The sequence below is a fragment of the Leuresthes tenuis genome, unplaced genomic scaffold, assembly GCF_036924035.1.
Source record: "Leuresthes tenuis unplaced genomic scaffold, fLeuTen1.0.hap1 SCAF_13, whole genome shotgun sequence".
NCBI lineage: Eukaryota > Metazoa > Chordata > Actinopteri > Atheriniformes > Atherinopsidae > Leuresthes > Leuresthes tenuis.
Window position 1 is genome coordinate 84251 of NW_027325367.1, and position 25190 is coordinate 109440.

The 25190-nt window shown below is 45.7% G+C and overlaps 2 protein-coding genes across 2 annotated transcripts in view; one reads left to right on the top strand and one right to left on the bottom strand.

The window, feature by feature from the left end:
* Window positions 1-704: 704 nt before the first annotated feature.
* LOC140267270 (ankyrin repeat and SOCS box protein 2-like) lies at window positions 705-15131 on the bottom strand. The gene is made up of 11 exons (XM_072362490.1): window positions 14945-15131; window positions 14171-14496; window positions 9339-9449; window positions 8954-9123; window positions 8725-8880; window positions 8025-8270; window positions 6364-6535; window positions 3254-3836; window positions 2907-3060; window positions 1555-2049; window positions 705-954 (listed from the first exon to the last, which is right to left on the bottom strand). Exons 2-10 carry the CDS (start codon window positions 14470-14472, stop codon window positions 1910-1912), a joined length of 2034 nt encoding a protein of 677 aa, XP_072218591.1. The 5' UTR covers window positions 14473-14496; window positions 14945-15131; the 3' UTR covers window positions 705-954; window positions 1555-1909.
* A 3126-nt stretch (window positions 15132-18257) lies between these two features.
* Window positions 18258-25190, top strand: part of ppp4r4 (protein phosphatase 4, regulatory subunit 4) — an 18076-nt gene continuing 11143 nt past the window's right edge. The window contains exons 1-4 of the mRNA XM_072362874.1: window positions 18258-19130; window positions 20041-20114; window positions 21263-21365; window positions 21446-21593. Coding sequence (XP_072218975.1) covers window positions 19023-19130; window positions 20041-20114; window positions 21263-21365; window positions 21446-21593 — 433 coding nt within the window. The 5' untranslated portion in view covers window positions 18258-19022. The remainder of the gene's footprint in view (window positions 19131-20040; window positions 20115-21262; window positions 21366-21445; window positions 21594-25190) is intronic.

Consider the following 25190-nt stretch of genomic DNA (forward strand, 5'->3'; position numbering starts at 1 on the left):
TCATCATCATCCCCCCTCCTCATCATCACCCCCCCTCCTCATCATCATCCCCCCTCCTCATCATCATCCCCCCTTTCATCATCATCCCCCCTCCTCATCATCACCCCCCCTCCTCATCATCATCCCCCCTCCTCATCATCATCCCCCCTCCTCATCATCATCCCCCCTTTCATCATCATCCCCCCTTTCATCATCACCCCCCCTTTCATCATCATCCCCTCCTTCTTTATGGACAACATTCAACTTCTTCAGTTCAGCTGGTCAGACATTACAGTCTGAGCTGAGGTGGCAGCCAAACCCACTGAACCTGGACTGCCAGAGAAGTTGATTTAGTTTATTTGTGATATATTGTGATTGTATAGCCTACTTTTACTGTTGTAACTATTCTTATTTATCGTTGTTTATTGTTTTGATTGAGAGAGGCATAAGTTAAGGAAACCACCTGTCAGTAAGACTAAAATAGGATTAAAAATACAGAATTAGAATTAAACTAGACGATTAGAATAATAAATACATTTGCACTAAACTAAGAATTAGACATCAAATTTAGATACTTACCTGACAGGTGGATTTGTATCGGAAAAGAGGGAATAGTTTGTGAATTTTTGATTTTGTCTTATGTGTTATTATTGTATAGAAACCTAGAAGAAGATAATCAATATATATTGAAATAAATGATATGTTTTACTTTTTTAATATAACACAACAGTGATCTCTTGTTTGTCTTTTCCTACTCACACCCATTTCTCCCGAGTGAATCTAATCTTCTGAATAACTGGTCCACATCTAAATTTCAATTTTATTTATTTTACATTAATAACTGGTTCTATTATTTAACCAGCTGTTACAAGTTCATGGGAGTTAACCAGCAGAGGGGTGTACCACGAAGCAAGCTCATTACAGCCAAAACCTCAGAGATTACAGGTTCTGGACCAGCCTTTCTGATCTTTAACCCTGAGCGCTCAGATTAAATGGTAATTTTACACATCACATGATTCCTCTCCAGGATAAACTGGCTTTCATTCATCAGCTGAGCAGCTTGATCCTGACAGGTGAACACAGCTGCTGCAAATAATACCTGCCTTGTGTTTTTCTTTAAGAAAACTCTGAGACTTTGGAACCAATCAGAACATTTAGCTCTGACTCTGTCTCATAATAAGGAAGAAATCGCCTCAGTCATCCACCATATCAGACAGAAATGTTATTGATCGAATATTATCTGATATACGGGCACAGACTAATGAAGGTTCTGACCAATGTTAGGTCAAATGTCAGCAGGGGGAAAACTGCAGCTTCTTTGTTGGGTCAGCAGGTTTGGACATTTAACATTCCCGTTCTTGTCCAAAAGGCTGATGTTGAGTTCAGATTCCCATCCATGGTGACTCAGAGATTGAACAGATTAAACTCTGAATCAACATTGTGTTGTGATTATTTTGGGGATTTCAATGCCAACATTTGACCAACATCTAAACCTGGAATACTGAATGACTGATATCCTGTCAGTTATTGATCGACCTAATGTCTGTTCAACATAAATTTAACCTAACCCATAACCTAAGTTTTTTAAATGTTCCAGAGTCAGACATCAACTTTCATCATTTAACTGTCTGAGTTTGCTGTCTGGGAGATCATCAGGACTATATCCAGGGAACAGAGCCATCTGTTACTGAACATTTAATCTGAAACTCTAAACAGAAACATGAGCTCAGCATCAGTTACCATGGTGACCAGGTCAGCACGATGGTGGTCCAGTTGGTTAAAACAGAGACAACTTTGTGAGTCTTGGTTCAACAGGACTCAATGATACTGATCTCGCTTCATAGTACAACCATCAGGAGTAGCTTTGTCTGCTGCTGATTCACAACCAGACTCTGTCTCCACATCAGTTCAGAAATAAGCAGGAATATTGTCAGCATTCATCCAGAGACATCTCCAGATGTTGAAGGAAGCGGATCAGACCTCCAGGCAGTGGTAACCTCTTCAACTGTCGACGTCCAACAAGCTGGAGAATCTGAAGTCTACAGAGTTGCATCAGTGGCCGAGGAGGAGCTGCAACAGAAACGGACAGATGAGACTGTGGAGAGAAAAAACTCCTTTTAACAGGAAGAAACCGTCATCAGAACCAGAACCAGGGAGGGTCCATCTGCCTCAACCAGCTGGGGTTGAGAGGACAGAAAAGAGGGGACAACAAGCAGCGTAACACCAGGCCAGAGATACCTGCTGAGAGAGAGAAAAACAAGTTAATGACAATAATAATGTCATGTGCACATGAACAGTAAAGAGAGCAGAGGGAGGAGAGGTGCATCATGGGAGGTCCCCCAGCAGTCGAGGCCTATAGCAGCAGAACTATGTGTAAGTTATGATTGTCAGGATGGGGACTCACCACTTGTCCTCCCTGACATTGAAATTGTTGAGTCCTCCTCTGTTTTCCCTTTACACTTATGACTATACATTGATCCAGTGAGGAAACCCCATCATAAAATTAGCAGACAGCAGTACTGGGATTGGCCACTGGTACTATAGCTGACCAACACAAGAGGACTTTTACAGAATACGGTCCTTCTGCTGAGATAAAAACATCAGAGACCACTCCCATCCACATCCTTTCACTCTATAACCCTCTGGGAGGCACTACCAGTCTATAAAGTCCCGCACTTGCAGATTAAACAACAGTTTTTACAGAAGTTGACTGTGCACCATAATAATTCAGTGTGGCTTGTCCAATGGTGCTGGGTATGTGCAATTCAATACTCGTATATTAAGTTCAATACTTATGTAGATTTATACTTAGTTTAGTCTTTTTTCAGTTACTTATTTGTCCATTGTGCAGTGACAGTTTATGCATTGAACTGAACTGAACTGAGCACTCAAAACAGACTAGTAACATTTATCAGTTAGTGACTCACCTGCTTTTTCCTTGATGGAACTCCATTCAGAGTAACTGTCCAGGTGTTCTATCAGTCTGGAGCAGAGAGTCACGTGACCAACATAGTCCAGTAGGACGTCAATGATCGGCCCCGCCCACCGAGAGATACAGGAGACAGATATCATCTCACAGAACTGTCAACAAATACATAACAGAACTGTCAGTCAATCAATCACAGAGCTGTCAACCAATCAAACAGCTTTATTCTGAAGGCCTGGTTTTAAACATATGGGCTGATTTTAGGGTAATTCACAACCTTTACCTTCGAGCTCTTATCTCTGTCATAAGTCCCACCCATATAAATGTGTTTGGAAAAGATAAACTCACCTGAATGCCTCTTCTCAGCCCTGTCTCTAGCACCATTTGGTCGGTGTCCCGCAGCCCGCTCCTGTCTGATCGGGTGGTTTTTATTGGTGGATGAGGCTGGCTGCCGTACACACAGTCGAAGCAGGAGCGAGCGTCACCTCCGTGGTCCAGCAGGTACTTGAACATGGGAAGGTATTTCATGGAGAACATATAGACGGCAGGGAAGGTGGTGGGGTGGGTGGGAATGGCAGCGTTGATGTTGGCGCCATGCTCAACCAGCAGGGTGATAGTCTGAATGCAGCCGTGCCTTGCAGCAACCATCAGTGGCTTGAATACGTCGAGGTTTGGGTCGGCGCCAGCAGCCAGCAACAGGCGCACTGCATCGACGTTGTTGTTGATGACAGAGAAGTAGAGTATGGAGCTGCGGCGGTCTGCATAAAGTCTTGACCGTTCCTCTGATAGCTGAGCATTGACATCAAATCCCGCCTCAATCAACATCTCCAGTATGTCGTCACAGTTACGCTCTGCTGCCAGGTGTAGTGGACTGATACCAGTCCGCCGGATTCTGGTCTTACTGGTGGCTGGGATCAACATGGACACAATTCTGGAAACAAGATGCAGCTCAGGACAAGAATTTAGCAAGAAATATTCAGAAAATATATTGTAACTTAATCCTGATTAAGGATTATTTCCTTCATCTTTTAATCTCAGTCCTACTTTTATCCTGAGCTCTGTGCTACGAGGAAGGTTCAACATGTCCAGAGTGTCTTCTGGTAGCTGGTTTAAGACACTTACTGTCAGATCACACTAAAGGGTGTCGTGATGGTTATCCTATCTCCAAATTAACCCAGGTTTCTGACTCAGTGTTCCCATAGGTCAAGTCAAGCCAGGATAAAAATTTGATATTAAAAAAAACAAAAACATTAAGAGGAAATGGTTAAAATAAATATCAATCAAGCTTAAAAGCCAGCACAAAGAAATGGGCCCTGGGATTTAAAACCTGATAGTTTCTGAACAGCTCTGATATGAAGCAGACTGTTCCTCAGTTTAGGAGCAGCAACTGAAAAAACTTGGTTCTGGTTACAGTTGTAAGCCAAAAAGTCTGGGACGAGCTGGGTTGACAACCTCAGTGCTCTAACTGGAGGATGTTAGTGTAGCAGCTCAGATAAGTATGACACAGCCATACTATTTAAACCTTTAAAAATAATTAATAAAATTAAACTGGATCCTGAAACCAACAAGAAGCCAATGAAGAGAAACAAACAGATGATATCCTAGCCATATTTAAAAATATCAGTTTTCCTTTAATTGAGATTCAATTGTCCACCATCATCAGCCTTCTGTCCAGTTGATCTCTCTGAGCTAACAACAGCAATAGTCTCTTCTAAACCATCAACTTGTATGTTAGACCCAATCCCAACCAGACTGTTCAAGGAGGTTTTCCCCTTAATCAATACTTCCATATTGGATTTGATCAATCGGTCTTTGTTGACAGGATATGTACCTCAGACTTTTAAGGTTGCTGTAATTAAACCTTTACTTAAAAAACCTACTCTTGATTCAGAAGTGTTGGCTAATTATCGACCTATATCCAATTTTTGTGATCATTTCCACAGAAATAATCTGTTTGAAGAGTTTCAGTCAGGATTCAGAGTGCATCATAGCACAGAAACAGCACTGGTGAAAGTTACCAATGATCTCCTCTTAGCCTCTGATAGCGGACTTGTTTCTTGTCCTGTTGGATCTCAGAGCTGCATTTGATCCGATCGATCACAGCATTCTGTTACAGAGACTTGAACATGTTATTGGGATTAAAGGAACTGCATTAGGCTGGTTTAAATCATATTTATCTGATAGATTCGAGTTTGTTCTTGTAAATGAAGAATCTACACCAGAGTAAGTCATGGAGTTCCTCAGGGTTCTGTACTTGGACCGATTCTTTTGACTTTATACATGCTTCCATTCGGTCACATTTGACCCTTTAAAATCAGGACCATCCTGTCTCAGAGCAGAGAAACTGCTCCATGCATCTGTTCCTTCAGGACTGAACTACTGTAATTCCTTATTATTGTTCTGTCCCACAGATTCTCTGAAAAGCCTCCAGCTGATCCAAAACCCTGCAGCCAGAGTTCTGATGAGATCTAACAGCAGAGATCATGTTTCTCCAGTTTTAGCTTCTCTTCATTGGCTCCCTGTTAAATTCAGAATAGAATTTAAGATTCTTCTCCTCACATATAAAGCTCTTAATGACCGAGCTCCATCATATCTTAAAGATCTCACAGTTGGATATTTCCCCAACAGAGCACTTTGCTCTCAGGCTGCAGGTTTCCTTGTGGTTCCCAGAGTTTCTAAAAGCAGAATGGGAGGCAGAGCCTTCAGTTATCAGGCCCCTAAAAGCAGAATGGGAGGCAGAGCCTTCAGTTATCAGGCCCCTAAAAGCAGAATGGGAGGCAGAGCCTTCAGTTATCAGGCCCCTAAAAGCAGAATGGGAGGCAGAGCCTTCAGTTATCAGGCCCCTAAAAGCAGAATGGGAGGCAGAGCCTTCAGTTATCAGGCCCCTAAAAGCAGAATGGGAGGCAGAGCCTTCAGTTATCAGGCCCCTAAAATCAGAATGGGAGGCAGCGCCTTCAGTTATCAGGCCCCTAAAAGCAGAATGGGAGGCAGAGCCTTCAGTTATCAGGCCCCTAAAAGCAGAATGGGAGGCAGAGCCTTCAGTTATCAGGCCCCTAAAAGCAGAATGGGAGGCAGAGCCTTCAGTTATCAGGCCCCTAAAAGCAGAATGGGAGGCAGAGCCTTCAGTTATCAGGCCCCTAAAAGCAGAATGGGAGGCAGAGCCTTCAGTTATCAGGCCCCTCTCTGTGGAATCAGCCAGCTGCCAGTTTGGCTTCAGGAAGCAGACACCCTCTCTGCCACTCAGAGGCTGTATTTTCTACGCCCTGCTCTTTCCCGTTATATGGATCGCGAGTGATCTAAACATCTTCTGAAGGATGCCGACTTTCGCCAAACTGTTCTCGGTGAGTAAATAAGCGTATTTCATGCCAGAAATAAGGTCTAGGTTTAAAAATACCGGAGTTCCCCTTTAATGTTACATTGTGTATTGGTTTGAACCTCATAAAACACAGTGTACCCACATGTCACTGCTTCTCTGGGCAGCGATGTGAAGCGGTAACAGTCCTGTCCTACCAGGCTTGTTAGCATCAGCATTCTGGGACAGGAGCAGTTCAACGATCTCTTCGTGTCCATTTTTAGCAGCTTCATACAGAGCTGTGGCCCCATCATCTGCCTGAGTGTTAATGTCTGCACCTGCAGGAGAACCAGGATGAGAAAATGGGATCAGTACTCAGGAGTCAGCTCTCAAGGACCTTGGCCACCCTTCCTCGTTCTGGTTCTGATGGAGGTTTCTTCCTGTTAAATGGGAGTTTTTTCTTCCCACAGTCGCCTCGTGCAGCTCAGGATGGGAGATTGGATCAATGAGAAGTTTCAGAGCCATCTGTTGGTTTCCTTGGATGGGCTATTCTTTTAAATTGGCTGTGTATGAATTGGACTAATTTGGAATTTAATTAATTTGATTTGATTGGATTATGATTGGATTACAATTAATTCAATCATTCATAACACTAAGAGAGAAGGGATTTCAGATTGTAGTGACTCTGGATAAATATTTTCAACCTAACAGTCAAATAACCTGATTCTCAACAGGATTTTTTTTTCCAGAACTATGACAACAAGGAGAGTGCAATTCCGAAATAGAAGTTTATCTATACCATCCCAATCAGTCCATCATCACAGCATCAGCTCCTCATTCACAAAGCTAACTCCTCCTGCAGACCATGGTTATCTCCCAGCATGCACAGGGGAATCCCTACAGATGGTCTGAACTCTGTTCCATCAACCAAAAAGGTCACATGACCCTCCTCTCCTCAGTGACCTCCACCGGCTGCCCATGGCTGCCTGAATCAGATCCAGTCCCTGATGCTGCCTACAGAGATATTTCTGGGTCTGCAGCAGCAGTTTAATCTCAGTCATACAGGCTGATGCTCCTTCTGAACCTCTATGTTCCTCTCAGGAACCTCATCTGGTTCTGCCATCCCTACAAACAAGGCATTCTCCATCTGGACTGTTCTCACTGGTGGTTGCATGATGGTGGAATCAGCTACAGATGCCGTCAGAGCAAGGTCTCCCTCCTCAGAGAACACCTCTAACTCTCACTCTGGACTGGTTCTACTTGGACTCTGACATTTAAACAGATTTATATTGATTTAGCACTCTATCCCCGGTTTCAGCACACTCGGCCTAGACTGCTGGGGGACCTCCCATGATGCACCTCTCCTCACTTTGTTCCTGTTATTTTCCATGTACAGATGACATCATTGCTGTCATTAACTTGTGTTTCAGCAGGTATCTCTGGCCTGGTGTTACGCTGCTTGTTGTCCCCTCTTTCCTGTCCTCTCAGTCCCAGCTGGTCCAGGCAGATGGATCCTTCCTGGTTCTGGTTCTGATGGAGGTTTCTTCCTGTTAAAAAGAGTTTTTTCTCTCCACAGTCGCCTCGTGCTTAATCAAGACGGGGGATTGGATCAAAGGGAAGTTTCAGTGTAATCTGTTGGTTATCTTAGCTAGGAAACCTTTTGAAAATTAGCTCTGAATGAATTGGATTTTTTTCAGTTACCAGTCTTTTTTTTTTTTTTTTGGACTGTTAGTACACTATGTCATTATTAGTTCATCGTGGACCGACTAGTTAACAGCAGAAGTATTTAGCACTAGCATTAAAGAGTTCAGTAAGTTCTTCAGGTACCATGTTTAAGGAGAAAGCGCAGGGTGGCGAGTTGCCCGCTCTGAGCGGCTGTGAACAGCGGGCTGATGCCGTACATATTGCGGAGGTTGTGATTGGCTCCAGCTTTCAGCAGCATCTCACATATCTCCACGTTGTTTCGGAGTACAGCTTCATGCAGAGCCGTCCAGCCCTGAATGCAGCGGGTATTCACCTCTGCTCCATGATTCAGCAGCCCCGCCACGATGGCAGCGTTGCTCTTTTCGCTTGCTGCAGGAGAACAAAAGCCAAATATTAGAAGTAACTACACAAAAAACTGCAGGAATCCCTTCATTAGAGAGGTCACATTGGGATTCTGTAGCTTTGCTTTAGTGTATCACAGTAATTCATGCTGGTAAAATGTAATTCTCTCACACACAAAACACCTGATGAGGAGTCAAACTTTTTCAAACAGTATTTGCTCATCATGAAACATTCAAGTGGTGCATGAAACTGTTCAGTTAATGGTCCATTAATCAAGTGGTATTATAAAAACTAACCAGGAAGAATTAAGAGTCATAAAGCTCATCTGTAGTTTACCAAGAGCTAATCTAAAGAATGAAATAAATCTCTTGGATGAGAAGAAAAAGTGTGATATTCTAAACAGACGCCTGATTCCTGGACGCAGTTTAACTCTCAGGTGATCTAAAGCAGTGATGCGTTCACCGTATCACGGTCTATTTACCTTTGTAGAGTGGAGTCTCTTTATCGTAGTTTGCGATGTCTGGCGCAGCTTCATTTTCCAGCAGCACCTGAACACATCCCAGATGGTCTCTGCTGGTGGCAACAAGCAGCGGCGTCTCGCCACATACCGCCCTCTTGTTGATCATCCCAGGCTGAGCTGCTCACACAAATGGACAAATAGCATCATCTTTATAACATCATGGTGTCGCTGTCTATATGTGTGAACTTACCTGACAGGAGCATTCGCAGACAGGTGTCCTGGCCGAACCAGGCGGCCTGGTGGACCGCAAGCCAGCCCGGTTTACTGGACAGCATCAGGTTTGTTCCCGGACGCATCGCCAGCTCTTTCACTCGTACTGCATCACCTTCACGGATGGCTTTGAACAGAGGCTCCTCCTCCCTGAGGGGACAAAACCTGTCAGTCACCTGTACACCTGTCTCAACTGGTTTACCTGTCTCAACTGTTTCACCTGCCTTAATTGGCACACCTGTCTCACCTGTAAAACTGCACACCTGAATCATAGACAAAGTTGTACACCTGTCCCACCAGAACGCCTGAACTCATCTCTGTACATCTGCACAGGTGAGTCAGGTGGTTCCTCGATTGAAACTCACTCTTCAGGTTCTGGAGCGATGTGGATCAGACTGCCATCAGCTCTACGGTACGCCACCATCCTCCTGCCAGAACCCGTTATGAACCGGCTAACTGTCCCGTCAAATGTCTTCCTGTCGGCACCAAGAGCACACTCAATGAGAGCAGCCAATCGGAGCTCAGCAGGAGCTCTGCGAGATGTTAGAGTGAGCCAGGATCTAATTTGCTTTAATTCAATTCAAGTCTGTCACATCAAGCTAAACTAATTGGAGCACAGAGACAGGTGGAGCAGCCAATCAGAGCACAGAAACGGAAAGTTTCCAGTATGGCAGATATCCTAATAGCCGTCTGTTCAGACTGTTAGAGCTGAAACATCAAACAGCAGAAATAGCAGCCAGAGCAAAGGCAATCTTAATTCAGAATATGTTAATAAATTAATGCACATTAACTCATTTAATGTAGCACAAAGGAAACAACAACAATATATTTCAAACAGTTAATATTTTATCAAGATGTTTAGGGGTATAAGATTCTTCCAGAATGCAGAGATAAGACGAAAATGTATATCTGTGAGGGTTCACAACAAAGACACCAATCTAACATGTAAAGTCCTTCATGCTGACCTGGAGTCAGTTAGAGAAGACTTTTCGACTCATCTCATCCGCCGTACACTCAATGGAGGAGGAGGACATCAAGAGACAAGGAAGGGCACAAAAGGCCAAACTAATGCACTCAGAGACTCCCACAGATACAGCCATGTCTGTCTGTAATAATGTTCTATCAGGAAACAGAAGACGAGTTAAAGTCGACGGTCTCTCAGCAACACGATGACCTTACACATCCAACAACACAATAAGAGTCTTTTCCAAGTTGGACCTCCGGAACGCCTATCACCTCATCAGGATTCGCGAAGGAGATGAATGGAAGACCGCGTTCAACACACCCCATGGACAGTTTGAATATCTTGTCATGCCCTTTGGACTCACTAATGCCCCCGCCGTTTTCCAGACCCTCATGAACGGCCTCTTCCGGGATATGCTGAACCATTTCATTTTCATCTACTTAGATGACATCCTCATCTTCTCTCGGTCTCTCAAGGAACACCCGTCAGCATGTGAGGTTAGTTCTCCAGCGTCTGCTTCAAGATAAGCTGTATGTCAAACCAGAGAAATGCGAGTTCCACGCCCCCTCCGTCAGCTTCCTTGGTTACATCATCGCTCAAGGCCAGCTGGAGCCTGACCCTGTCAAAATAAGAGCCATCGCCGACTGGCCTCCCGAGAACCGCAAGGAGCTACAACGCTTCCTAGGTTTCGCCAACTTCTACCGCCGCTTCATCAGGGATTACAGTAAAGTAGCCGACCCACTTACTTGTCTGACCTCCACCAAGATCACCTTCCAGTGGACCCCTGAGTCCAATCGCGCCTTCTCCAAGCTTAAGTCTCTGTTCACGAGTGCCCCCATCCTTAAGTATCCAGATCCTCCCCTCCAGTTTGTGGTGGAGGTTGACCCCTCTGATGTAACTACGACGTGGGTAACCGTGAGTTGCTGGCGGTGGTTCTGGCTCTTCCGTAGTGGAGGCACTGGCTCGAGGGCTGCAAGCAAGCATTTCTTATATGGACAGACCACAAGAACCTCTCTTACCTCCCCTCTGCTCACCGGCTCAATCCACGTCAAGCCCGCTGGTCGCTGTTCCTCAGCAGGTTCAATTATACGCTGTCTTATCGTCCCGGCAGTCGTAATGGAAGACCGGACTCGCTCTCCCGCATTTATTCACCCTCAAGTCCCCAGAATATGGATCCTATTACTCCCTCCACCTGTGTGGTGGGGGTGGCATCATGGGAGATTGAGTCGGTGGTGAAGGAAGCTCAGAGGAACGTTCCGGATCCTGGCGGTGGTCCTCCTAATTGTTTGTTTGTTCCCCCAGCAGTCCGGTCACAGGTTCTTCAGTGGGGACATTCGTCTAAACTGACGTGTCATCCAGGAACCCACCGTACCTTAGTCTTTCTCCGCCATCGCTTCTGGTAGCCGGGGATGGCCAGGGATATTCGTGAGTTCGTGGCTGCATGTTCTGTCTGTGCCAGAAGCAAAGCTTCCCATCGGCCTGCTGCAGGTCTGCTGCATCCTCTACCCATCCCCAGCCGCCCTTGGTCACATATTGCCGTGGATTTCGTCACCGGGTTACCCCCATTTGAAGGTAACACAGTCATACTCACCATCTTTGATAATTTCTCCAAAGCTGTGCATTATGTTCCCCTCCCAAAATTACCCTCTGCCTTGGAGACCGCAGATCTTCTGTCCAAGCATGTGTTTAAGCTCCACGGGATTCCCATTGATATTGTGTCTGATCACGGACTGAAGTTTGCCTCCCGAGTGTGGAGCGCTTTCTGTAAAACGGTGGGTGCAGCAGCCAGTCTCTCCTCGGGTTATCATCCCCAGACAAATGGCCAGACAGAACAAGCCAATCAGGACCTGGAAGCAGCGCTGCGCTGTGTGACCGCTCATCACCTGGTCTCCTGGAGCTCCTTCCTGCCCTGGATCGAGTATGCACACAACTCCCTCTCATGTCCCCATTCATGGCTTGTTACGGCTTTCAACCCCTGTCGTTCCCAGTCCAAGAGGAGGAGGTAGCAGTTCCTTCCGTGGAGGAGCATCTTCGGAGGATCCGGGAGGTTTGGAGGAACGTGAGGGCAGCACTCACTCGCTCCGCTGAGAACAACAAGCGGCTAGCAGACCTGCATCGCTCTCCGGCCCCTGAGTATGAGGTCGGGCAAGAAGTGTGGCTCTCTTCCCGAGATCTTCCACTCCAAACAGAGTCACGTAAGCTGGCTCCCCGTTATGTGGGGCCCTTCACAATTTCCCGAATAATAAACCCTTCCTCTGTCCGTCTTATCCTCCCAGATTCTATGAAGATTCATCCCACGTTCCATGTTTCCCTCCTCAAGCCTGTCTCCATCAGTGACCTCAGCCCTGCCAATCTGGCACCAGTTAAAGCCTGCTCTCTCCTGGCCCGCGGTGTCGGATTATTGTCTCACATTGGACGAACACGCATGCCAGTTGTATACGCCCAGCCAGAGATCTGGACCCAGCCCAGCCTGCCACCGAGCCAGCCCGCAGCCCGTATCCGAGCCTGTCTTCACGAGCACCTACACGAGATCATCGGAACACGGGAACTACTCATCTCACGAGCCTTGCGCGGAGTCACCCGGACCCGGAGCCTCCTTCCACCTCACTTGGACCCTGGTTCATTCTCCTCACCTCCTGAAATCCTTATTTCCCCCTCCCTGAATAAATCCTTTTTGACCTCTACCTTCTGTCTCCTGTTCGCTTTTGGATCCAGTCCTCTCCAGCCCCTAACAGGACAGAGGTTTTCAGTTTCATTGTCAGTACTTACGTTACTTACTACTTCTTCATGTAGGAGTTTGGAAAAAAGAGATAAAGAGTTCTGGTAGGGGATTTAGGAGCTAAAACAGGAAGATAACAAGCCTTAAGACAGGTTTGACCAACCAGTAAGAGATATCCAACTGGATTATCTCTGTGATGGGCTGTTGACCTGTCCAGGTGTGGCTGACACCACAACAAACCTGCCAAGAAAGAACAGACTAGTGAAGCACGGTGGTGGCAGCATCATGTTGTGGAGATGTTTTTCCATCAGGGTTGATCTAAATTCAAAAAATGATGGACGGTGCTAAAAACACGCAAATTCTTGAGGATAAAACCTGTTCCGGTCTTCTGGGGAAACTGGAGATTCACTTTCCTGAGTGACAATGACCCTCAGTTTACTGTGAAAGCAACACCTGGTTAAAAAAGAAGCGTTTTAAACATTTTGAGATGTTGAAGTCAATATCTAGACCTCCATCTGACTGAGAATCTGTTCTTGACGGAGCTAGAGCAGTTTAAAACTAAGAAATGGGTAAAAATGTACTTAAAATGTGCAAAGTAAGGCATCACAATAGGAACACAATGACTAAGAAAGAGATGTGTCGAAGTGACATTTGGTCTTTCTATTTTCTTATTTCAATGTTTGAAACTCTTTTGTTGATGTTTTTATTGTGGGAGTCCCATTTTCCACCTATATCCCTCTGGGGTCTGAGTCGTAATGACGTCATGCGATCTGAGCACGCCGGCGTGATCATAGACCTCAGAGGGATATTTTCAGATATAATTTCCAAGTTAGAATTCAAGGTCAGACTTACAGATCAGTAGGACATACAGTCCAGGGTTTGGTGTCAAAGAAAGTGGACATGTTCATTTGGAGTCCGACAGAATTATGTTTGTGCTTCATCAGTGCAGATCTGATTGTGGGTTTATCTGCAGTCTGGTCTTCAGCAGTGGACTGCAGATCACTTTCCTCTTCCATGTGCTTGAATGTTTGGATCGCTGTTTAACTGAATGAAAGTTCAAAGATGCTTGGGTTAACCTCTTGATCACGGTTCTGCCTCATTGGTAACTGTGTTTCAGCTCTGTTGACAGACAAGCTGCTGCTCACCATTCTTTCTCCCTTCATCATGTTCAGTTTCTTAGAACTCTGCTGGTTTCTGCAACGTGGGCTGAAGTATAACCCTTTGTTTGGATCTCACCTTGAAACCTCAAAGTTTCTGCTCCTGGAGTCGTTTCCTCATTGATGAAAGAAACCACTTCACATTATCTTGATTTCCATACTCAACAATCTCTGAGCTCACAACAAAAACAGCTTCTAAACAAACAAGAAACAGCACGTCCAATTACTTCTGACACCCTGAACCTCCTGTTTGAAAGGTCTGTACCTCGACACAGTTTTGTTATGAAGTAAAGCTGCTGAGTTTCAGGCTTGCGTTTTTTTTCAGGAAGTATGAAAATAAAAACTGAGGTTACGTACAGATCAGGAGGCATTGCCGCCGGAGGGTTTGGAGAACTGTAGTGTGCAGTGATCTGGGCATCCGGTGGATTATGGGAGCTGCAGCCATGTTGGTTGGTGCTTTGAGCTAAAGAGTTTTGTCTGCTGTGACTTTGAGAAGGCTGTGTGGTTGTGTCGGTGGTGCTGCAGTGTGTCTCGGTTAGACTGCGCTCAATGGCGAGTTGCAGAAGCTGGTCATCGCTCAGATTGCTGTAGATAGAATAATCCTCCAAGGCTGCATCAGGAGCTGCTGAACTTGATCGAGAAATGCTGGCTGCCGCCATGACAGAGCAGAGAGGCTCAACAGTCTGAAACAAACAAGAAGAAAAACACAGAGACTTCATGAGCCTACCTCAGAATTTTCTCCAAGATACAAAATAATTTCATTTGTAATGTCATTCCGCTGTTATAAATTTAGGAATTTCTTTCATTTTACTACATGATCCATTACACTTTCAGGTTTGACATTTGTCTTTTATAAACCTGAACAGAGCTGAGCAGAAACAACTTCAGGATTCAGAGTTGCAAAGAACAGATATTTAATATCCATACCATCAGGAAAAAGAGTCAGAGCTGTATTTGAAAATAGTGCCTTTATGAACTCCACAACATACCAATTATTTGAGCGTCTGCCCTCAGTCACTAACACAAAGGGCATAAATGATTCTAAAAGCTGCAAAAGCAGTCAAACAGAGACAAAAGACGGTCAAACTTTAAACTGAAGACCTCACAGCTGCTGCAGATGAAGCTGCTCACCTCTGCCTCTGAAATCCAGAGATTATTCAAGTGTTTCCTTTGTCTGGTCGGTCAGTTTATCTGCACAAGCCTGGAATTGGTGCCCGAGTGGGGGAGGAGGTTCTTTAAGGTTTATTTTAAGGACCTGCAGCGTGAGCTTTTTGGCCAGCTGACCTTTTACTGACTCTAATGTTTCAGTTGGAGTCACCCAAAGCTTCGGGAAAACAGCTGAATCACAGTGACTCAACAGCCCCGTCAAACCACAAAAACATGCAATGTCTACATTTCGGACAGTTCCACATGTCGGTATTTAACATTTTTAAATGCCTGTGGTTAGTGCACGTGGCCTTTGCTTAAAGTCTGGATGGTATATGAAAATAGGAAAATGTCAACAACAAGACTCAGAGTTGTTTAGGTAAAGCAACAGGACAGGACACTGCCAGGTGATTGGCATGCTTTGGTGCCATCCAGGTCCGATTGTGTTGGTTGGTACGACAACATTCACATGCAAGGCCAAAGTCATTCATACATCAGTCCCAAACTATGTATCCAAAGAGTAAAGAAAGCATAAAACAGGTACAGAAGCAATGAAGACACTGAGGCATGTATCTAAAATATAAAGTACCAGAACGTACATATTTCAAATGTTTAATTTGTAGGAACTTAACATGACAACGTCTTTTCCTGGTGACTGTGTTCTGTAAATGTTTTAATGAACAAGGCTTTTTGAAAAAAAAAAGAGGAGCTCTTTCTAAAAACATTGAGCAGTTTTCTTGTTGAGTAAACAGCGTTACACTGACTTGTGCCCACATGCACCTCGCAGGTGTGCACGTGAGCCGAAAGCAACCTGACACTGTCCCAGCCTCTCAGTACACAGTTCTCTATAAGCTTCATCATCTGCTCTGAGAAACACACAATGGGTGGATGACCGATAGGTTTGTTTCCTGAAATCAGTTGTGTGGTATGTTCTTTTTTTCTGGACCATCTTTGGATGAACCCACCTCTTGTAGAGAAACCGGCAAAGGGCGGTGGTGGAGGTTGCACAGTTTGGGACGTCGGGCAGTTGTGATGGAGGGATCTGGAAGTCTCAGTCTGACATCTGGAGTGGCCAGGGGTGCATGATGAAGTGCTGAGCTTTGATCTGAGTCTATCTGAGGATCAGACAGGTGACTGTAAACACTGTGGTCATCCAGACTCTGCTCATAGGCGGCCATGTTGGCTCTAAGACAGGCACCATTCACCTGAGAACAACTTAGCAGATTTTTTACTGTTAGCAGACCTTACCTGATGAAGCATTTCCCTCCATTCAGACACACAAAAAACTGTGGATGTTTGACACACCTGGAAACTGTCAGAGAGTTCACTCCTCAACGTGCGTTTCTGATGTAACTAAAACACAAGCCAACAAAGATTACTATCACATCATCAAGGAGTTATGACAGCAAAACAATCCATAAAAAACTATAAATAGACTCTGTTGCTTCTGTCCTTTTAAATCATGTTGGACCTGCAACCCTCCAACAAACAACCTGAAACATAATCCAATGCCACAGGATTCTGTCCAAATACTTAAAGTTACAGCAACTTGATTCACAGTGAAATGTTTGAGGTTCTTTCTGAAATCCTAAACGATATAATAGTGTAATTCTATAACGATACTGAGTAACATCATAAAGTGGAAATATGCTGTAACATGAAATAAAAGCAAACTTAGAAATGACACTTCCAGTTGGAAAAGAAAACCTCCCAAACAAACCATAACAACATTTTCAGTCCAAATATGAGAGACCATAAAAGCACCACACTGTTTAACACAAACACAGCAGAGCCCCGAGGAACCCTCGCCTGTGAAACCGTCCAATCAGAGCACAGTCTGTTTCTGCTCCGGATATGAGGAGGAGGCAGCTGATCTGAGGTCTTAATCAAAGGTCCTTCAGCCGGAAATTCTGCTGAATGCGGCTCAAACAGAAGAAACTGACCTCAAATATTCAGATTGAGCAGCAGAGCGCGTCACAGTAATCATCATCCAAAGTCACAGTGAGGAGAGGCACCACCCACTGACCAATGAAAAAACAAGAAGCAGTGGGATCTGTTCCCGGGTCAGACTCTGAACTCTGGGTTTAAATGTCAGTGTGATAGAAATCTCTCCCAGATCACAGAATCAAGGCCCTAAACTGTCTCATGAGGACAGAAAGAAAAGTTAGTTTAATTTAAAAAGAATGATCCAGTTCTCACACACAGTCAGGGTCCTGCTTGCTCAGGTCATATGACCCAGTGAGCTCTGAGTTAATATCTCTGCACTGGAACTGGACCAGAAACAGGACGACATGTCAACAGTTTATTCTCTCTGTCTGAAAGATTTTTGCTTCAAACTTGTTCAGTTAATGACTGATAACTTACTTAGCAACTGTCATATCCGTGCAGTTCAAAGATATAGTCCAATTTAAGCCAAATTAGAATCTAATTAATTGAATTTCAAATTAGTCCAATTCATACAGAACCAATTAAAACAGTAGTCTAGCTAAGGAAACCAACCGATGTCTCTAAAAATTCTCTTTGATCCAGTCTCCTGTTCTGAGCTGCATGAGGCAACTGTGGAGAGAAAAAACTCCCTTTAACAGGAAGAAACCGCCATCAGAACCAGAACCAGGAAGGGTCCATCTGCCTGGACCAGCTGGGGCTGAGAGGACAGGAAAGAGGGGACAACAATCAGCGTAACACCAGGCCAGAGACACCTGCTGAGAGAGAGAAACACAAGTTAATGACAGCAATGATGTCATCTGTACATGGAGGGAGGAGAGGTGCATCATGGGAGCTCCCCCAGCAGTAACAACAGGAAGTAAAGGCATCATCTCAGAAGTAACTTCACTATATTTAATATTTTCCAGAAAAATATCGACTGCATCAGTAAACCTTCTGACAGACTTAAGTAAATCTTCATCAATAAATCAGACAGTATGATGACCTTTGACCTCTCAAAGCTGTTGTGCTGGCTGTGTTAGCATCCAGGATTTAGCATGACAGTCTCACCTTGGGTTGCCAACCATCCCTTGAAAAACAGGATAATCCCGGATTTAGCTTGGTGCTTTTGTTTCCAAATATGGGACGATTCCATTATTGAAGGTATGGTTGGCAACCCTATTCTCACCAGGTGAGGGTCACACCTGTCCTGCTGCCGACTTTAGTCCAAAGTTCCTTCTTTTAAAAAAAAATCCAGATAATTTACAGATGTTGGATGTGATTGTCAGGGGTCAGAAGGAAAAAGCTTTCACAGGTGAGGTAAGACAGGAATTGAGCCCTCAGACCTCAGGGGGGGGGGGGGTTACAGACAGAAGAGCAGGTATGGACACACCAGAGTTCTTACACCATTAAAATGTTCTCTGAGTTTTTTTAGTTAAAGGCTTATGTATTTGAATTCTTGACTGAACCTAAAGTCTGACAGATGTGGTTCCGCTTCTTTGAGACCATCCCTCTGCTCTGATGGGTGGTACTGACGGACACGGAGGCGGTTCGGTGGGCATGCGCAGAGAAGTAAAAGGTTTTAGCTGAGTTTGTCTTTGAGGTGAGGAGGAGTTGTTTCCAGGTTTAACTCGTGTTCTCCTTTTTAGGGTTCTATAGCAGCAGTTCTGCAGGAGGCGCTGTGGAGAACAGAACACGCTGTGTTCCGCTGACGATTTTAACTTTTTAAACTGGACTTCTGTTTAACTGAGCAGGGGACCGGAGTCCGGTTTGGGTTTCCGTCCTCTCAGACCGCGGTTCGGCGGAATAATCCACCCCGGGTTCTGGTGCGGGATGATGCTCGTCATGAAACCGGAGCTCGGAGGACTCGATTTTAGCCGAACTGAGGATTCGATCATGATGCGTCTGTTTGGAACCTGGTGGCCAGCTTTATTGGACAGTGACTGCTTGAATGGTCAATGAATTGACTTTTAAACGGAAGCTGGCGGACAGCAGTCTCCTTGGTAACAGATAGTGACAGCCCCCCACCCCCTCCCTCGCCGGTCCGCCCCCATCCTCATCAGGAATGGTCGGTGCTGAGCTCCGCCGCCTGCTCTCATACTAACAACCAGTGACCAACTGGGCCGCTTATAGTGAGCAGATGTTCCCCGGCAGGATGACTCTGAGCCCCCCCAGCCTGCTGTGCGGCCCGCCGGAGGAGCTGCAGGAGCTGGGCTTCATCGAGCGGCCGATCCGCAGGAGCCTGAAGGTGGGTGTGCACGTCAGCATGTTCACACATGACGGGGAAGACAGGTGTTCTTAAACATCGGAATAAAGATGATGATAATGGTGGAACAGTTTGGATGAATCAGTGGGAGGAAGTTCAGCAGCCTCCGTGCAGGAAGCGGAGGGGAAACCCGCGATGTGCGCAGCATGACGCAGTTTGTCCGTCTGTCTGACTGCCTGTCTGACTGCCTGTCTGTCTGACTCTCAGCAGAGACAGAATGTCTCAAGATTTCCTGACTGCATCCAGTCAGTAAAGAATCCATCCACGTCCAGTGGATCAGTGATGAATACATGAACCAGTTGTCAGAAGAATCAGAGCACACAGCTTCCAGGTTGGATTACTGATGCTGCACATGCTAAATTTAAATCAATTTTATCAGATTGAGTCTGTAAAACACCAAGTTTGAGTCAAAGTCGTGAATTAATGTGAAAGACATAAGGAAGACCTGAAGGGTGAGGGACAGTAGGCATGAAGACGCTTTTACCTGAAATAGGTTTGTTGAAATTGGGAAAGGCTGTTAAAAAGACACTATATTGGAATGAGAAACACGAAGATGATAAATATAAGGGTATGCTTATATCAGGAAACCGGAGTCCGGTTTGCGTTTCCGTCCCCTCAGACCGCGGTTCGGCGGAATAATCCACCCTGGGTATATATTGACATATATATATGAGGACATGAAGGTGTTCAATGCTCTGATTCAGCTGCAGAAATGCCAGTGATCCTGTTTGATTGGACTGAAATCTCATCTATACTCTGATGCCACATGGTCCCCTCCTCCTCTGGCGGTGGGGGTGTGGCTTCAAAGTGATGATGATGATGATGATGTGAGGGGGCAGAGACTCTGACACAGACAGAAACATACTCTGATATGTTCACTGTTTCCCTTCAGAGCGCCGAGGAGATCGATCAGCTGACTGTGGACGAAGACCTGAATGATATTGAGAGAGCGGTCTACCTTCTCAGGTGAGCTGTGACATCACTGACATTTAAACCAGCAGAGTTTACATTCGTTACATTCTTGTGGTGATTCATCAGTTGGATTCAGACTCACTGTCCTGTAACCAACACTGTCATGTCAAAGTATTCACCCAATCAGGGCCCAGTTTATTGGTGGGGTCGTTCATTTAAACCCACATGAAGACTTTAAAGGTGCACTCTGTTCAGAAGATTACCTACAACTGTCACCACTGGGGGGCAATGTTTCACTGAGTGGGAGGGTGCAACTTACTGATGATGATGTACGCTCGGACAAAGTTCATCTCAGGTCAACTTTTCATACATAAAATGGATCACCGCTCTGTGGTCTGACAGGTTCACAGGGCCAACATGTAGTTTCCTCAAAGTAATCAGATTACTCTGACTCGGTGCTAATACTAACTAACTAACTAACTAGCTAACCCACATCAGTAGTGTAGAGATGAACAGTGGTTTGAAACAACACTACTGGGCAGCCAACATGTCAAAGTTCACTAACATTGAACTCCCTCTGTGATGAGCTGGTTATGGCACAGACGGTGCCCAACGGCGCATTCTCCATCGCGTTGTTTGTTTCTATGGCGACAACAACAGGAATATCGTCTCCTTCGACTGCCAGGTGACGATCGAGGGGGAAAAATCAGGAGCATGCGCAGAACGCTCGATCTGATCCACTGTCGTCTGCGTGCACGTTTAGTGCACGTTTGGACAGAGTTATCTCGGGTCTTAATTCGATTGCAAGTAACCCGATCCGATCCGATTTCTTGTCAGATTAAGGTGTCTCCATGAGCTGAATAACTCAGTCTTATTGTAATTTAGCCTTTAATCCGATCCGATGGCCCACATGTAGCCGCACTGATTGAATTTATCCTGAGTTGTTGTTCTGCGGCCCAGCAGGGAAGAGAGAATCAGTCGACGTGAAGGGCCCCCTCCTCCTGTTAGAGGAAAATGGATTGTGACCCGGTAAGCTGGAGCTAATTAAACTCAGCAGGTAATAAGCTGTCCTTACCCTGGGGATCTGAACTACTTCACTGAACTGATTCACAATCAGGACTCAGTCTGCTGGTTCTGAACTCATAACCTGTGAGGAACCAGAATAGAACAAAGTCTAACCCGACCTCCCCTCTGCCTCTCAGTGTGGGTCAGGAGGTGCAGCAAGTCAGCGTCATCAGCAACCTGCCGTCGCTGGTCCGTCAAACCCCGGCTGAGACCTTTCGCCGGGTTGTTCCCAAAGTTCGGGTACGTCAAATCTGTAAACCTGAAGGTCAAACATACCTCTAAAATTCACCTCTAAAACTTCTCCAACCTGTCTGACCCAGGACATCCTAAATGGAGCCGACGCTGAAATCCAGCTGGTAGCAGCAACTTCGTTTTTAACCATCCTGCAGGATGACATCATCCTGATCCACACACACACCTACTCCATCCTGAAGACGGTCCTACTACACCTGAACCACAGAGACACAGGTAAACTCACCACAGAGACACAGGTAAACTCACCTGAACCACAGAGACACAGGTAAACTCACCACAGAGACACAGGTAAACTCACCACAGAGACACAGGTAAACTCACCACAGAGACAGGTAAACTCACCACAGAGACACAGGTAAACTCACCACAGAGACACAGGTAAACTCACCACAGAGATACAGGTAAACTCACCACAGAGACACAGGTAAACTCACCACAGAGACACAGGTAAACTCACCACAGAGACAGGTAAACTCACCACAGAGACACAGGTAAACTCACCACAGAGACACAGGTAAACTCACCACAGAGACACAGGTAAACTCACCACAGAGACAGGTAAACTCACCACAGAGACACAGGTAAACTCACCACAGAGACAGGTAAACTCACCACAGAGACACAGGTAAACTCACCTGAACCACAGAGACTCAGGTAAACTCACCACAGAGACAGGTAAACTCACCACAGAGACAGGTAAACTCACCACAGAGACACAGGTAAACTCACCACAGAGACAGGTAAACTCACCACAGAGACAGGTAAACTCACCACAGAGACTCAGGTAAACTCACCACAGAGACTCAGGTAAACTCATCACAGAGACACAGGTAAACTCACCACAGAGACACAGGTAAACTCACCACAGAGACAGGTAAACTCACCACAGAGACTCAGGTAAACTCACCACAGAGACACAGGTAAACTCACCACAGAGACACAGGTAAACTCACCACAGAGACACAGGTAAACTCACCACAGAGACACAGGTAAACTCACCACAGAGACACAGGTAAACTCACCACAGAGACACAGGTAAACTCACCACAGAGACACAGGTAAACTCACCACAGAGACAGGTAAACTCACCACAGAGACACAGGTAAACTCACCACAGAGACACAGGTAAACTCACCACAGAGACACAGGTAAACTCACCACAGAGACAGGTAAACTCACCACAGAGACTCAGGTAAACTCAACACAGAGACACAGGTAAACTCACCACAGAGACAGGTAAACTCACCACAGAGACACAGGTAAACTCACCTGAACCACAGAGACTCAGGTAAACTCACCACAGAGACAGGTAAACTCACCACAGAGACAGGTAAACTCACCACAGAGACAGGTAAACTCACCACAGAGACTCAGGTAAACTCATCACAGAGACACAGGTAAACTCACCACAGAGACAGGTAAACTCACCACAGAGACACAGGTAAACTCACCACAGAGACTCAGGTAAACTCACCACAGAGACAGGTAAACTCACCACAGAGACACAGGTAAACTCACCACAGAGACACAGGTAAACTCACCACAGAGACACAGGTAAACTCACCACAGAGACACAGGTAAACTCACCACAGAGACACAGGTAAACTCACCACAGAGACAGGTAAACTCACCACAGAGACAGGTAAACTCACCACAGAGACACAGGTAAACTCACCACAGAGACACAGGTAAACTCACCACAGAGACACAGGTAAACTCACCACAGAGACAGGTAAACTCACCACAGAGACAGGTAAACTCACCACAGAGACACAGGTAAACTCACCACAGAGACACAGGTAAACTCACCACAGAGACTCAGGTAAACTCACCACAAAGACAGGTAAACTCACCACAGAGACAGGTAAACTCACCACAGAGACACAGGTAAACTCACCACAGAGACACAGGTAAACTCACCACAGAGACTCAGGTAAACTCACCACAGAGACACAGGTAAACTCACCACAGAGACACAGGTAAACTCACCACAGAGACACAGGTAAACTCACCACAGAGACACAGGTAAACTCACCACAGAGACAGGTAAACTCACCACAGAGACACAGGTAAACTCACCACAGAGACACAGGTAAACTCACCACAGAGACACAGGTAAACTCACCACAGAGACAGGTAAACTCACCACAGAGACTCAGGTAAACTCAACACAGAGACACAGGTAAACTCACCACAGAGACAGGTAAACTCACCACAGAGACACAGGTAAACTCACCTGAACCACAGAGACTCAGGTAAACTCACCACAGAGACAGGTAAACTCACCACAGAGACAGGTAAACTCACCACAGAGACAGGTAAACTCACCACAGAGACTCAGGTAAACTCATCACAGAGACACAGGTAAACTCACCACAGAGACAGGTAAACTCACCACAGAGACACAGGTAAACTCACCACAGAGACTCAGGTAAACTCACCACAGAGACAGGTAAACTCACCACAGAGACACAGGTAAACTCACCACAGAGACAGGTAAACTCACCACAGAGACACAGGTAAACTCACCACAGAGACACAGGTAAACTCACCACAGAGACACAGGTAAACTCACCACAGAGACACAGGTAAACTCACCACAGAGACAGGTAAACTCACCACAGAGACAGGTAAACTCACCACAGAGACACAGGTAAACTCACCACAGAGACACAGGTAAACTCACCACAGAGACAGGTAAACTCACCACAGAGACAGGTAAACTCACCACAGAGACACAGGTAAACTCACCACAGAGACACAGGTAAACTCACCACAGAGACTCAGGTAAACTCACCACAGAGACAGGTAAACTCACCACAGAGACAGGTAAACTCACCACAGAGACACAGGTAAACTCACCACAGAGACACAGGTAAACTCACCACAGAGACTCAGGTAAACTCACCACAGAGACACAGGTAAACTCACCACAGAGACAGGTAAACTCACCACAGAGACTCAGGTAAACTCACCACAGAGACACAGGTAAACTCACCACAGAGACACAGGTAAACTCACCACAGAGACACAGGTAAACTCACCACAGAGACACAGGTAAACTCACCACAGAGACAGGTAAACTCACCACAGAGACTCAGGTAAACTCACCACAGAGACACAGGTAAACTCACCACAGAGACACAGGTAAACTCACCACAGAGACACAGGTAAACTCACCACAGAGACACAGGTAAACTCACCACAGAGACACAGGTAAACTCACCACAGAGACACAGGTAAACTCACCACAGAGACACAGGTAAACTCACCACAGAGACAGGTAAACTCACCACAGAGACAGGTAAACTCACCACAGAGACACAGGTAAACTCACCACAGAGACACAGGTAAACTCACCACAGAGACAGGTAAACTCACCACAGAGACAGGTAAACTCACCACAGAGACACAGGTAAACTCACCACAGAGACACAGGTAAACTCACCACAGAGACACAGGTAAACTCACCACAGAGACACAGGTAAACTCACCACAGAGACACAGGTAAACTCACCACAGAGACAGGTAAACTCACCACAGAGACAGGTAAACTCACCACAGAGACACAGGTAAACTCACCACAGAGACACAGGTAAACTCACCACAGAGACAGGTAAACTCACCACAGAGACAGGTAAACTCACCACAGAGACACAGGTAAACTCACCACAGAGACACAGGTAAACTCACCACAGAGACTCAGGTAAACTCACCACAGAGACAGGTAAACTCACCACAGAGACAGGTAAACTCACCACAGAGACACAGGTAAACTCACCACAGAGACACAGGTAAACTCACCACAGA

Bases quoted from the DNA above. Each gene is read 5' to 3' on its own strand.
- LOC140267270 (XM_072362490.1), bottom strand. From the start codon at position 14,472: ATGGCGGCAGCCAGCATTTCTCGATCAAGTTCAGCAGCTCCTGATGCA. The intron at 9,124-9,338 runs GTGAGTTTCAAT...TTGTCCCCTCAG, and splicing joins ATCGCTCCAGAACCTGAAGA to GGAGGAGGAGCCTCTGTTCA. The intron at 2,050-2,906 runs GTGAGTCACTAA...TTTCTGTTGCAG, and splicing joins TTCCATCAAGGAAAAAGCAG to CTCCTCCTCGGCCACTGATG.